This window comes from Vulpes lagopus, chromosome 2 (assembly GCF_018345385.1).
Source record: "Vulpes lagopus strain Blue_001 chromosome 2, ASM1834538v1, whole genome shotgun sequence".
NCBI lineage: Eukaryota > Metazoa > Chordata > Mammalia > Carnivora > Canidae > Vulpes > Vulpes lagopus.
Genome location: NC_054825.1, coordinates 42,237,840 through 42,253,666, shown reverse-complemented (window position 1 = coordinate 42,253,666; position 15,827 = coordinate 42,237,840). Strand labels below are relative to the sequence as shown.

The 15,827-nt window shown below is 35.5% G+C and overlaps 1 protein-coding gene across 6 annotated transcripts in view; it reads left to right on the top strand.

Moving 5' to 3' along the window:
- The window catches only part of SCAPER (S-phase cyclin A associated protein in the ER), a 422,176-nt gene that overhangs the window by 48,764 nt on the left and 357,585 nt on the right, over positions 1–15,827 (top strand). For all 6 annotated transcript variants that reach the window (XM_041742633.1, XM_041742638.1, XM_041742635.1 and 3 more), the window contains 2 exons: positions 6,155–6,255; positions 11,913–12,029. In XM_041742633.1, the coding sequence (XP_041598567.1) occupies positions 6,155–6,255; positions 11,913–12,029 (218 nt within the window). The remainder of the gene's footprint in view (positions 1–6,154; positions 6,256–11,912; positions 12,030–15,827) is intronic.

Sequence of the window (15,827 nt, the reverse complement as noted above, 5' to 3'; positions counted from 1 at the left end):
TTTTCATCGAGGGATTCTGTTTTTTAAATTTTTTAAAAATTATTTTCCACTGTTATTTTGAAATGGTAGAAATTTACCAAGATAATGAGTGCAGCACAGAACATAGATCTTCTTGGTGTCCAGATCACAAGGTGTACAGCAAAGGTTATAATTCTGTTATTCCTCAGGATTATAAAAAAGAATTTGAGATTTGATTGCTGAGTCTGTTTATGTCTTTGAAATAAATTTTGTTCTTCCATGCATGGTGACTCAGTGGAGGTTAAAATTTTAGAAATACATCATGGTATTTTTCTCTTAGGATGTGAGATGCATATAACAAATAAATGGCATGAGGGAAAAAAGTGTTTTCTTCTTTTCAGGTTCAGGAATAGCATTTAGGAGTTTCCCATTAGTTATATTGGTAATATTTATGGCAGGAGAGGTAACTTTGGGCTGTAGGATTGTGGAAGAGTTTTTGCATGTGGTATTTGTACTGTCCTTTGCAGGGAAGGTAGTAGATCTCATGGGATAGCAGTTATTTCAATGTTTCTGCAAAGCTAAAAAAAAGTCACCAGACCTTATTCTACCTTTGTGTTTGTAAATAATGACTTTGGTATAGATGAGGGCTAAGGACCTACAGCCTGAATGTAAGCTTTTAGTTTGGTATGGGGAAAATATTCTGGCAAAGAAATGCCATAAGCAGATGTTTAGGTAACCATGCAGGCATCAGTGGGGAATTTGAATATGTTATTTTGAGCTTTGTAACAAAATATTTTTTAGCATCTTTGTTTATTTATTCTTAGCTGCAGTAGGTCTCTGAGTTTTCTTAGTGGGAAGTACCATAAGACAAAAGTGTGTACTTGGGCCAATTTGCAAATGGGTTGAGATAAAAATTAATAACTGTAGTAAATATATGTATCATTACCTAGGCAACTGCAAATTTTATTTATCCATTTTAATTTAAAGATTAAATTATAGGAGAATGATTTCCATTTGCAGATTTTCACTTATAGGTTTTCATTCATTGAATATGTTTTGTATTTTTTTTAAAACCAAACTGCTTATAATGGAAATTAAGGGGAGGTATTTGAAAGAGAAGAATGATTGAAGGTTAAAGATGACTGTGAATGATAATATTAGTTTTGAAAGTGGTTTACTTCCCATTTTCCTTTCAGGTGATTTCCTTTTAGAACTATTTATTCCACTAGTAGCTTTTAAAAAATTAGTTCTTAAGTTCTTATAAGTTCTTAAAAATAATGCTTTTAAAATTTTGGTTCGTAAAGCTCTCTCTTAGAAGATTCCCTTTATCACCGACTTCGTGTGATGCATGTTTCCATCCCTTCATCACTACAGGGGTACACCACTGTGCTCATTTCTGTAGCTGAATTGTAGGGCTGTGTTGATGTCCTGGGCCCAAGGGCCTGTGCACTAGTATTGGGTGTCAGGAGGACAAAGACATGGCGCCAACCGTCCTGCTCTATGCGCCAGTAACTAGAATTACAAACCAATCGAATCCGTTGCAGCCAATTGGTAAACTAATTGGTAATTTTAGCTGTATATCTATATGTAGTTATCTGAATGCTTATAACATTACTTTCAGAGGCACTTTTGTTCTGTTTCATCCTGTTTAACAAAATGGCCTTCATAGCTGTAGGGAGAAAGATGTGCATCAGTGACTAAGAGGCTGCTCCAGCTGCTTGTCTTGTTTGTATTCCCCTTGTTTATAAAACAAGACTCGGATTACAGCTGCATGGTACCACTCTGATCATTTCTGATAACATTGTGCTAAACATTCCTTAATATAGGTTAAGCCACCAAATGTTCTTTCACTGTGCCAAATAGTATCAGAAGTTATAGCTGCTTATATTCTTGCCTGTAGAGGGTTTTTCTTCTTTCTCTTTTTGTTTGTTTGTTTGTTTGTTTGTTTTTAAGCAAAAAGGGAAGGCAAAGAAATTGAAATAAATTTTTCTGGATTGTATCTTTCTGTGTGCCTAATGTAGGTGATTTAGGTTGAATTTAATTGAATTTGAATTTGTAGAATTGAGAAGAGTAATAAGCCAAGTACATTTAAAAATTTTTCCTTTTCCTGATTGTAGAAAACTTTTATTACCAGTGATTTGGCACTAAGGATTACCTTTGAAAGGAAATAATATTTCCTTGTTCAGAAAAATATTTTAAGTTAGAATATAACTTTTATGACTAAAGTGAAGTGGGTACTATATTTCATTTGTGTCTAATTTGGCATACATTTATTACTAGTTTTGGGTCTGATTTCCAAAGTATATCTATATTTTAAAAAATATTTATGAATTAATGTTTTTGAGATTTTGAGTTCCACTGATACTAGGTCAGTAAGACTTAATTATGGAAAAGTAATATATTTATAATCCAAATGGTCATTTTTGTAGTTGGTTGGTATTTTTTGATGATCATTTTGGGAGTATGGAAAGTTGCTTTTTGTAGTAAAATGAGACTGATATGTCTCTATAATAAGGTGAGAATAGTGTGAGACTAATAAAGTGAATACACTTTAAAGTTCTTTGTCTTATACATTTAAATGACAACTGTAGCCAATTAACCACTATCTACACACATATTTACACTTGAGATCAATTCTTTCTGGGCAATGGAGTGGATCTCAGTGGTCTGTGCTTTTACAATCTTTTCTTATATTAGTTTTCATTGCCGTTAATATGCAACACTAATTAGTGCCAAGAAAAGAATCTTTGCCAGATGTGTAGAATGTAGTGTCACAGTAATGTAACATAGATTACCTAAAGAAGGAAATTAGATTTCCCTGCCAAGATCAGGAACAAACCACTGATGTCTATTTTGAGATTTGTTTATTTATTTTAGAGAAAGAGCAGTATCATGAGGTGGGGAGGGGTAGAGGCACCCCTGTGACAAGGGTGCCAAGACCATTTAATGAAGAAAGAATAGTCTTTTCAACAGATGGTGCTGGGATCAACTTGATAGCCACAAGAATGAATTTGGATCCTTTCCTCACACCACATACAAAAAAATAACAAAATAATGGTTAAAGACCTAAATGTAAATGCTAAAACTATTAAATTCTTTAAAGGAAACATAGGTGTAAGTCCTTGTGACCTTGGACTTGACGATAGTTTTTTAGATATGATACTCAAAACTTAAATAATCAAAGAAAAAATAGAAAATTGAACTTAATTAATATTAAAAGCTTATGTGTGTTTTTAAGGCACTATCAAGTGACAAGAAACCCCACAGAATGAGAGAAAATATTTTCAAGCCATGTATCTTTTTTTTTTTTTAAGATTTTATTTATTTATTCATGAGAGAGAGAGTTGGAGGCACAGGCAGAGAGAAGCAGTCTTGGGAATCCCTGGGTGGCTCAGTGGTTTAGCGCCTGCCTTTGGCCCAGGGTGTGATCCTGGAGTCCCGGGATTGAGTCCCACATCAGGCTCCTTGCATGGAGCCTGCTTCTCCCTCTGCCTCTCTCTCTCTCTCTCTCTCTCTCTGTGTCTTTCATGAATAAATAAATAAAATCTTTAAAAAACAACCCCCCCCCAAAAAAAAGAAATCTTCTAGGGTTTTTTGGGTGGCTCAGTTGATTAGGTGTCTGCCTTCTGCTTGGGTGATCAGGCTCCCAGCTTTGCTGGAGGAGGGGGTGGTCTGCTTTTCCCTCTCCCTCTGGCTCTCCTCCTACTGGGGCTCTCTCTTTGTCTCTCAAATGAATAAATAAAAAATCTTAAAAAAAAAAAAAAAAGGAATCTTCCAAAAGACCTATGTAACATCATACTTAATGGTGAAATGTTGAGAACTTTTCTTCTGAAATTGGAAATGAGACAAAGTCGGCTATCTTTATTTGTATTCAACATTGTACTGATGCTAGCCAACACAGGAGACTATGAAAAATATATAAAGTATATAAGGCTTGGAAAGGAAGAAAGAAAAATGTCATTATTGACGGATGACATATTTACATTTTATATTTAGAAAATCTAGAAGAATCTAAAGAGAAATTATTAGATAATTGAATTAGTTAAAATTGCTGAATATAAGTTCAAAATATAAAAATCAACAGTAACAGAAAATGAAAAATAAATTTTAAAGCAAGTATCATTTATTCTTAGGGCTAAAGCTAATAAAAAATGTGCAAAAAAAAGTACAAAACCTCTACGCAGGAAACTCATACATTTTGAAAGATGTTGAATAAAATACAAGTACATACAGGTTTATATACATTCTTTATAGGATAGAAAAGACAATATTTTTAAAATGTCAGTTTTCCTTTAGTTGATCTATAGAATCAATGCAATTGCAAATAAAATTCCAAGTTTTCCTCCTGGGAAATGACAAACTGATTCTAAATTTTTACGGAAATGTAAAGAGCTAGGATTAGCCTAAGCCATCCTGCAAAGATATGGTTGGAAGATTTACTTTACTGGGTAGTACATATAATGTATTATTGTTTTCAGAGGTAGATGTCAGTGACTCATCAGTCTTATATAATACCAGTGCTCATTACATCACATGCCCTCCTTGATATCCATCACCTACCTACCTACCCCATCCCTTCACTCCCCTCCTTTGCAGTGGCCCTCAATTTGTTTCCTACGATTAAGAGTTGGGAGAGGTAATCTTAAGCAGGCTCCACACCCAGCGCCAAGCCTGATACGGGCTTGGCCTCACAACTCTGAGATCATGACCTGAGCTGTAATCAAGAGTTTGACATTTAACTGACTGAGCCACCCAAGCGCCCCTTGAGTTTTATTTTAGAGCTACAGCAGTGTAATTTAGTTTGATATTGGTACAAGAATAAACAGACCAATATAACAGAGGAGAAACTCCAGAAAAAGACCTAAGCTGTAAAAGAGAATGTTGGGGAATATCTTCTTGACCTGTGGAGGGAAATAATTGCTTAAAAAGGACCCAAATAGTCTCAGTTTTAGATAAAAGACTCAGAAGCTAGACTACCTTGAAATTAGGAATTTATGTTCATCAGAAGATTCTATTCCATTAGGAGACTGAAAAGGCAAGTATATGTGTGCAACACATATAACCAAAAAAAAGGCTCATATCCAAAAGATGTAAGGAACCCCTTCCTATCAAAAAGAAAAAGGCAAGAGTGTTTAATAGGCACTTGGGCTCGAGTCTTGAATTAGGTACTTCACAAAATGAGGATGGCTAATAAGCATATGAAAAAGGGCTGAAAAATCATAGTAGTTTTAGGAAAGTATATTAAAAACGAAGCCATTACAAAACCATCAACCAGAATGGCTCAGGTTAAAAATAAAACCCCAAATGGACAATACCAAGTGTAGTTTTGAGGGAGTGGAGCAAGGAGAACTCATATACACTGCTGGTGGGGAGGGCAACTATTTCAGAAAACAGTTTGGTATTATATATTAGAGTAGAACATATGCTCATCCTGTGACTCAGAATGCCATTCTTGGGCTTATTCTCAACAGAAATGCATACATACATGCAGAGGAAATGTACATAAATAACAGCATATAATTTGAAAATCATCTCAATGTTCTTAAACTGTAGGTTGAATAAATATGCTTTCAATAAAATACTCTTCAGTAGTGACCTTAGAGAATGACAGTAAATGAATTGCAGATTCATTCTGCAATATGGATGAACCTAGTAAACAAAAGAACAAAAAGTCACAGAATAATAAATACCTTGATTTCATTTATATGAATTTCAAAGTCAGGTAATATTAATCTATCAGAAGTCAAAGCAGTGGTTGCCTTGGAGCAAGATTAGAGTAGTGATTAGGAGGCAGTACCAGGTACCTTTTGGAAATTAGCATTTTTCTGGGTGGTTTGATGCATGGGTTTTTGCTTTGGAATAATTAATCTGTACATTTGTTTAATGCGCTTTACTTTTTATCAAACTTAATAATGAGAAAAGGTTAAAAGAATGGTCATTTGAGGGGGATCTTGAGAAGGCATATCAGTACCATCTCTTGACCTCTAAACTCTCAGCTTTACTAACTTCTTCCTGCACAGTGAGAGTAAAAATAAAACAAGATACATACAAAAAACTAATAGTTCAGTAGGTTTTGTTGCTTTCTCAATGAGGCGTATAATGTAAAAATTATTAATTCCCAAGTCCTCGAGTCTAAAGTTTGTTCTTAAAACTTTTCTCAGAATGGAATTTAATGATTGTTGTTTGTTTTAATTAGGAGGTGCTAATGATGCTGGATAACTATGTAAGAGATTTCAAAGCATTGATTGACTGGATTCAACTTCAGGAAAAGCTAGAGAAGACAGATGCCCAAAGCAGGTAATGAACTCTGGTCTTTATAGCAGCCAGCACTTTGAAAAGCAGCAATTGAAACTGACGATGAACTTGACCTAAGTTTAACTTGGAACTTGTACAGATCTGCAAGTTGGGAACTGTATTTCTCATTCAGTACAGTTACAAATACTAGTGCAGGACACTTTTATCTAGCACAGAGATTTAATTGCTGAATAGGATATTATTTACTACTCTCATGACTTTGTAGTCTAAGGGTGGGATAAAATAGAACTTATCACACCAAAAAATATTGCAGGTGTTAGAGTAGGACAGGATCATCTTCTTTTGTAGAGGATAGTTCAGGAAAGATTTCATGGAGGATGTAGAAGAAACGTTTAAAGATGTGATGGATTTAAACAAGTGGTTGGCCTTTTAGATTGAAGATAATAAGTTAAGACAGCTATTGAAGTACAGAGCATGTGTGAAGGGAAAATAAGTTAGGGAAAAGGATAGTGTCTTTTCTTAAGGTAGTAGGCAATGAGAAAAATAGATGATTTTTGATTGGGGAGTAATGAGAGATAAAAGTTATTTTAGAAACTTTTTGTTTCAAGTTTTTATTTAAATTTATTTAGTTAACATATAGTGTAGTGTTAGTTTCAGGAGTAGACTTTATTATTTATTTTATTTTATTTAAAGAGTTTATTTATTGGACAGAGACAGAGCACACAAGTATGGGGGAGTAGCAGGCAGAGGGAGCGGAGAAGCAGGCCCCCTGTGGAGCAGGGAGCCCTTTGCAGGGCTTGATCCCAGGACCCTGGGATCATGACCTGAGCGAAGGTAGATACCTAACCAACTCAGCCACCCAGGTGCCCCTTCAGGAGTAGAATTTAGTGATTCATCACTTACATATAATACCCAGTGCTCATCACAAGTGCCCTCCTTAATACTTACCACTCATTTAACCCATCCCCCTACCTAGCTTCCCTCTAGCAACCCTCAGTTTGTTCTCTATAGTTTAGAGTCTGTTTTATGGTTTGCCTCTTGCCCCCCCCCCCCCGCCATGTTCATTTGTTTCAAGAATCCTTCATTTGAAATCACTGCACGATATCTGAGCCTATGCACCAAGCTCTAGGACTGTTGTGGAGAAGGAAACAGACACAGCCCCTGTCCTTATGAGGTATATAGTGCATTTATGGGAAAAATTGGATGTTCAATAATTATCAGTGTACAAAGTGTCATCAAAATACAGTCATCCTAAAATACTTTGGGAATATAAAAAGCATAATTAACCAACCAATTTGCTGAATCCAGGAAGGCTTCCCCAAGGAGGTCATATTTAAGTGAGACAGAAATATCAAGTAGGAGTTGGCATGACAGAGAATAAAAGAGTAACCTCATGTAGAGGCAGTAGTATATGTGATAACCTGGAAGTAGAAGAGAGTACAGTATAGTCAAGGAATTTAGAGTTTAACGGGACTGGAATGGAGAGAACCAAGGGGCAAAGTAGCATGAGGTAAGGCTAGAGAAGTAGGCTGGGACTAGAATATGTAGAGCTCTGTGGATATTGTAAAAACTTTAGACTTTATTTTGAGCCATAAAAGATTTTTAAGTAAGGAAGTTACATATCAAATTTGTGATTTTAAAAGATCTTCCTGGCTGTACTGTGGGAAGATAAGGTGCAGCAATATAGTTTATAAATTATGGCTACTCAGACTGGAGTAGTAGCAACAAGGAGAGTTGAGAGATATTCCAGAGATAGGTGATCAACTAGACTTAGTGTTACTTCGGTTATGTGCAAAAGGCAGAGGAACAATTTATTATTCAGTTAAGCTTATAAGTGAAACCTGAGCCTTTGTGGACTAGGCCAAGTCACATGAAGCTATAATCATACTTTTGACTCAGAGAAAACAGGCCTATATTGCCTCTTTCCCTTGGATTTAATTGTAGTTAAATTTCTGTAAATGGAATCCTCCAGTACAGAACATTTTTGTCCCTATCTGTATCAGCCCCATGGGGACCCAGGAGAGTGAAAGAATCTCAAGAAACAAATCTAGGAAGGCTTGATACCCAGAAAACTGAATCCAGGAAAATCATATGTTGATCCTTTTAATATTTTTGTTTCTCATAATGAAAAAAAATGTTTTTAAATTCCAGTGTAATTAACACACAGTGTTATGTCAGTTTCAGGTGTGCAATATAGTGATTCAGCAATTATATACATTACTCCATGCTCATCATAATAGTATACCTTATTCCCCTTCACCTATTTCACCTCTTCACTCCCTCCTAATAGCCGTCTGTTTCCTTTGTTTTGTTTCGTCTCTTATTTTATTTTATTTATTTTATATTTTATATTTTATTTTATTTTATTTTAATTTAATTTAATTTTATATTTTTTCGTCTCTTCTTCTTTTAGTGTCAGAGGTAGGATTTAGTGATTCATTAGTTGCATATAATACCCGGTGCTCATTACTTTGGATGTCCTTGACCTTATATAGTTTATATCCTTAGAGAAATATTTTTTCTTTTTCTATTTAAATTTAACTTGATGGAGTTTCTGTTTCTTATATCCAAAAGGGTCTATAACTACCAATACAGAAAAAGCTAGATTTTTTTTTTGCTTGCTTATAAATTCCAATCAGGTAGTGATGGGTGTGTTGAGAATTGTATTAAGAAAGATTCTGAGGCCAAGTCCAAAGTTAAGTTAACCACTGTCCTAGTACCATGGTTCAGAAATATACCTGAGACATCTCTGTTTATCTTAACCAGTTATCAGCTTATTATCTACTCTTTGCTTCTTGAGACAGCTCCCTAGATCTAGAAGGCAACCTTAAATTCCCTGTAGGTGGCATTATTCATCTTACATTCCTCAAACCATGCATCAAAATTCATTTGAGGGGTGTCTGGGTGGCCCAGTCCATTAAGTGTCTTCAGCTCAGATCATGATCCCAGGGGCCTGGAATTGAGCCTTGTGTTGGGCTCCCTGCTCTGCAAGGAGTCTGCTTCTCCATTTGGCCCTACCCTGCTCGTGCTCCCTCCCTCTCTCTCTCAAATAAATAAATAAACTCTTTAAAAAAAATTTCATTTGAGGACAGTCCCCGTGGCTCAGCAGTGTAGCACCACCTTCAGCCCAGGGCATGATCCTGGAGACCCGAGATCGAGTCCCACGTCGGGCTCCCTGCATGGAGCCTGCTTCTCCCTCTGCCTGTGTCTCTGCCCCCCCCCCCTCTGTCTCTCTCTCTCTCTAATAAAGTTTCATTTGAGATTCACATGTAAAAACTGCAATTGTACATAGAAAAGAAAATATAGATAAATTTTTTATATATTTTTATTATGGGTAAGTGCTTTACAAGACAAAGGCAGAAACCACAAAGGAAAAGCATTAATAGGTTTGATTTCATAGGAATAAAATATGCCTTTCTATATAAAAAAATTAAAATTTAAAGTTATGTCATCTATGCTAAGGATATGTAGCCATAATAGTAATAATAATAGTAGTAGTAAATTATTTCAAATCAATTAGAAAATGTTGCAAAAGATACCAACACACAAATCCCAAAGAGGAAATTTATTTTTTATTTTATACATTTTTAAAAATTTTATTTTTTATTTTATTTTTTTTATTGGAGTTCAATTTGCTAACATGTAGTATAACACCAGTGCTCATCCTGTCAAGTGCCCCCCTCAGTGCCCATCACCCAGTCACCCCAACCCCCCCCCCCCCACCTCCCCTTCCACTACCCCTTGTTCGTTTCCCAGAGTTAGGAGTCTCTCGTGTTCTGTCATCCTCACTGATATTTTCACTCATTTTCTCTCCTTTCCCCTTTATTCCCTTTCACTGTTTTTTATATTCCCCAAATGAATGAGACCATATAATATTTGTCCTTCTCTGATTGACTTACTTCACTCAGCATAATACCCTCCAGTTCCGTCCACGTTGAAGCAAATGGTGGGTATTTGTCGTTTCTAAGGGCTGAGTAATATTCCATTGTATTTACGTAGACCACAGCTTCTTTATCCATTCATCTTTTGATGGACATCGAGGCTCCTTCCACAGTTTGGCTATTGTGGACATTGTTGCTATAAACATCCGGGTGCAGGTGTCCCGGTGTTTTACTGCATCTGTACCTTTGGGGTAAATTTTAAAAGATTTATTTGTTTGAGAAAGAGAGTGTGTATAAGCAGGAGGAGGGGCAGAAGGAGAGGGAGAGAAGCAGGCACTACAGAGGGCATGGAGCCCGACTCGGAGTTCAGTCTCAGTACCCTGAGATTATGACTTGAGCTGAAATCAAGAGTTGGACACTGAACCCATGGAACCACTCAGGCACCCCCCCCAAAAGAAGACATTTAAATGGCTGGTAAAAAAAGTTCAGCCTCACTAGTAATGATAATAAAAATATATAATTTTAAAAACAAACATAATTTGCTAATGAATTAAAAGATACTGTCATCAAAATTTCTGTATGAAAAAGAACTCGTGACTTGAGATATTCTCTCCACCCTCCTCCCCCTCTGTCCCCCTCATTTGTGCTCTTCCCCTACTCCTAAATAAATAAATAAATAAATATTTTTTAAAAAGAAGAAGCATTCCTCACAAGACTGAAATTCTAGCATAGGAGTTAGCAAACTTTTCCTGTAAAGTGCCAGGTAGTAATTATTTTAGACTTTGCAACCAGTGCCATATTTTTTACAAGCCATTAAAATTTTTAAAACAAGATCATCACTGTTGGCAAGTTTGAAGGTAAATGGGCACTTTTCATTTGGTAGAACTATAATTTGTCACAAGCTTTCTGAAAGGTGATTTGATAATAAATTGTCAAAAGCTTTAGACTTTATTTGGATAATCTTTTATCTGACTGAATTTTCTAACAAGAAATGTCACTTTGTTTTTAGAGAGAGAGAGAGTTTGAGGAGGGGCAGAGAAGAGGGGGAGAGAGAATATCAAGCAGGCTCCATGCTGAGCTGAAATCATGACCCAAGCCAAAATCAAGAGTTGAATGTTTAATTGAGCCATGCGGGTGCCCCAACAAATACCACTTCTAAATGTGAGGAAAAAAATCACAGCCACTGATTGAATGGAGAGTAATAGGGAAGGAGATTCTGAGGGAGTTATGGAGGGTCACCTGAGGCCATTAGGCATAGAGAAAATGCTGCTTGAGAAAAACATTTTGAGCATACTGTCAAGGTTCTGGGACCAGTGAAGGAGAACTAGGCTTTCCCAGCAAAGAGCAAGGAAATGTTTATACTCCCACTCTCATGTAGAGGAAAGGAGACTTCAGATTTTCCTATGTGTTCTTCATTTAACTCTCACAACTGTTTTTCTTCTTGATCTCTCTTCTACACACTTGGTTTTCCAGGATGGCACAGGTTGAGTTGTAGAAGTAGCCTGAATTAGTACCGTTGTCTTTTTAATACGTTTTTAGGTGGAGGCTTTTAAAATATAAGCATTATATGTCATGTCTTTGTAAACTCGTGGCCTTTTTAGATAAGTAGGGTTATGTTGCTGTGCTGTGGATGAAAAATCCCAGACCATGCATCATCTGTGTTGCTTACTGGGTAATATGGTAACTTTCTGGTGAACAGTGCTCTAGGGAAAAATTGTGACATGATTATGTTTTCACCCACTAGCAACCAAAAGAAAAGATTAGGTTTTTCTCTTTTTTCTCTGTTGATTTAATCTGTCATATGTCTTGAATTGACAGACCAACTTCTTTGGCTTGGGAGGTGAAGAAGATGTCTCCGGGACGTCATGTGATTCCAAGTCCATCGACAGATAGAATAAGTGTAACATCAAATGCTCGAAGAAGCTTAAATTTTGGGTGAGATGAACGTAAAAAAGCCTGCTAAGGCTTGCATTACAGTAAATTATTTTCTGTGGATAATAAAACTGATATACTAGTATAAAAAAAACCTTGTATATGTTTGTGTATGAATTCAAAATTATTTGATTAAAAAGTTAAAAGAAATCCAGGACAGTAAAGTTTAACTTTTAGGAAATGTAATATCAACTATAATTAGGATCCAAAAATTAAAACCCATAAACATATTCATACTAAATGATTCGTAACATGAACTGACAATTTCTTTTACAACAAAAGATCTAAATATATATCATAGACTGTATTACTGTCATGAAAATTTTATCTTTATGCATTGTAATCCCATCAGTGCAGTTTTATAATTATTGTTTTAATGCAGTTATATTTTAAATCCGATAGAAAAAAGTTATAAACAAAAAATACATTTAGAAATTATTTTGTATTACCTATGTAGTTATTTTTATTAGTGGTTCTTATATCTTCATGTGGATTCAAGTTATTGTTTAGTGTCCTCTCATTTTGGTCTGAAGGACTCCCTTTAGAATCTTGTTGGGCAGGTCTGCTACTGACAGTTTTTCTCAGTTTTTGTTTTTCTGAGAATATATTAATTTGTCCTTCAGTTTTGGAGGATAATTTTGTAGTAGATAGAATTCTTGGTTGAAAGTCTTTTTCTTTCCAACTTTGAATATGTCCTCTCACCTCCTTCTTTATGTTTTAAATTTTTAATTTTTTTTAAAGATTTATTTTTTGAGAGAGAGCGAGGGAGAGAACGAGTGGGAAGGGCAGAGTGAGAATCCCAAGCAGACTCTGTGCTGAGCGCAGAGTCGGACTTGGGGCTTGATCTCATGACTGAGATCATGACCTGAGCTGAAACCAAGAGTTGGATACTTGACTGACTGCACCATCCAGGCTTCCTTCTGACTTAATGGTTTCTCTCTCTCTCTCTTTTTTTTGACTTAATGGTTTCTGATGAGAAAGCATCTGTCACTCTTGCTAGGGATCCATTTTGAAATGCCTCACTTATCTCTTGCTGCTTTCATGATTTTCTCTTTGTCTTTGGGTAGTTTGTGATGTATCTAGGTGTCGACTTCTGAGTATATTCTATTTGAAGTTCATTGGACTTTTTGGATGTATAGATGATTGTTTTTCATCAAATATGGGAAGTTTTTGTCCATTTCTGCAGATATCCTTTTTGCACCTTTCTCTTTCCTGGGAATCCCACTTTACCTATGTTGGTACTTGTGACAGTGTTCCACAGGTCTTTGAGGCTCTATTCATTTTTCTGCATTCTTTTTTCATCCTGTTTCTCAGATAATCTTAATTGTCCTCTTTTCAAGGTTGCCTATTCTTTATTTTGCTGGGTCAAATCTGCTGTTGAGTCTCTCTGGTGAATTTTTCATTGCAGTTACTATATTTTTCAACTCCAGAATATCTTTGTAGTACTTTTTTATTTACTTTCTCTTTATTGATACTATAGTTGGTGAAGCATTTTTTTTTTGCATACTTCAGTTTTTTAGACACAATTTTCTTTTGTTCTTCAGTATTCTTTGAAGATAATTATAGTACCTGATTTAAAGTCTGTTAAGCCCAGTGTCTCGGTTTCCTTGAGGACAGTTTCAATTACTCTTTTTTTAGGTGTGTATGAATGGATCATACCATCCTGTTTATTTGTAGGTCTTGTGACTTTTTTTTATTGTAACTGGATATTTTATTTTATTTTTATTTATTTATTTTAAAAAAGATTTTATTTATTTATTCATTCATGAGAGACACATAGAGAGAGAGAGAGGGAGAGAGAGGCAGAGACACAGGCAGAGGGAGAAGCCGGCTCCATGCGGGGAGCCTAACGTGGAACTTGATCCTGGGTCTCCAGGATTAGGCCCTGGGCTGAAGGCGGCGCTAAACTGCTGAGCCACCTGGGCTGCCTCCGTAATTGGATCTTTTAAATAATGGTGGCAGCTTTGGAGATCAGATTGCTACCTCTTTAGGATTTGTTGTTGTGGCTGTTTGGTGGCGGTGATACTGGTACTGTTTGTTCAAGAACTCTCTTGAACTAGTTTTCTGAAGTCTGTTTTCTTTGTCATGTGTAGTTACTAAAGTTTCTGCTTGATTTGACAGAGGTGTCTTAAATATCTTGAATTAACAAATGTCCTAGGTCTTGTCTGGTTCTGTGTATGTGTTGTACATACCTTCAGTTCTCTGGCATTCACTTTCTGCTTCCTCAGAGCCTCAGGCTTAATCACAAGTGAGATGTTAGGGCATTCTCAGAACTTTCCAGAGCATGCACAGAACTCTGTACATAAATGTGGCCTTCTTGATTTCCAGGAACATGTAGGAGCTTTTCAAAGCCTCCTGTGCCATTCCACTCTCCAGATTTTCTTACAAGTTTTTGGTCAGCCCCTTGTGTGCCCTAAATGTTATTACCACCTCTGATAATGTTAAACAGTCATCACTGTTGTTTTCCTGAAAATGTCCCTGGGGAAATTTGTTTTTAAGACAAAGTTTTGTTTGGACTCTTAATTCTTTAGAGTAAGTGTTAACATTGGATGTGTAATAGGAGGGGTGGTAAGTAGTTTGGTCAATTCTCTTTCCTGTGTTAAAACCTAACCTTTCTTAACTGCTTTTTATCCCCTCCCTGACCATGCCATAGTCATTTTCATCTCTTGTTACTGAACCCTGCATCTACTTGTATTATTATTACATTTGCAGTGTATTACAACCTTTTTTAATGTTTCTTTTTTTTGTACTTATACTCTGATCTTCTTTAATGCAGTATCTTTGTCCTATCTTCTGCATCGAAAGCACCTAACATTGTACCTTGCATTTAGAGCTCAGTAAGGTTACTGAGTAGAGCCAAAATTTTGCTTTCAACAGAGATTATTGGATAGTATTGCATTTGGTAAAGGTTGATGGACTTTGGAACCTTAAAATAATTGTACTTTAGTAGAATAGGAGAAAGATATATAAGCAAACAAAACCAAATATTTGTATATTTAAGCACCATTTTAAGGGATGTACTTATATAATGTATTCTGTTGATCTGTGTTTTAGAATGTTGTATATTGCATGTTTTGTTTTAACATTGGAAGCCTTTAATGCATGCATGGTTAAAGTTCTTGTGTTGATCTTCATCTAATCATATTGTTAGATTAAATGGTATTTATCATCATTGTAAAACCTACATTTTTTTTCAGTGTGCTGAAAAATTGTGGTTCATAGGCTCCGTTTAATATATCTACTCATTTTTCTCTTACTGGTTAAGTGTTTACTTAGAATATGTGGTCATCCTGCTTGTTTATTTCAAATTGTCTTTATTATTTTAACTCAGAATTTAAATATTAAGTAAACCAGTTAAATATAAGTTTACTGTTTTTGTGAAAACTTAGACAAGTTCTTAGATAGAAAAGAAAGAAAGAAAGATAGAAAGATAAAGGTGACTATTAAAATTTTGCTGTCACGTGAGGAGTGGATGTGAAAGATTGGGGAAAATATTGTTATAGTTGAGGAGTTTATATACTTGGAATGTTTAATAGGTGTCACTAAATTCTCACTTCATTTTAAAGAAATCAAAATTGGATGTTGCCAATGATGCATTATACTTGTGGTCGTGGTTCATGTAAGAAATGTACAAGAAGAAAAAAGCCTGTTTTGATAATGTCAATGTCAATAAATTGACAAATTAATGCACATTTATGCTATTAAAAGATAGGAGTTTTAAATTAAAATGTTTAAGACATATATGTATATCTTTTACGGTTCCCCATTTAACTGAAGTTTTCTTTTAAACTGAGTGAGAGT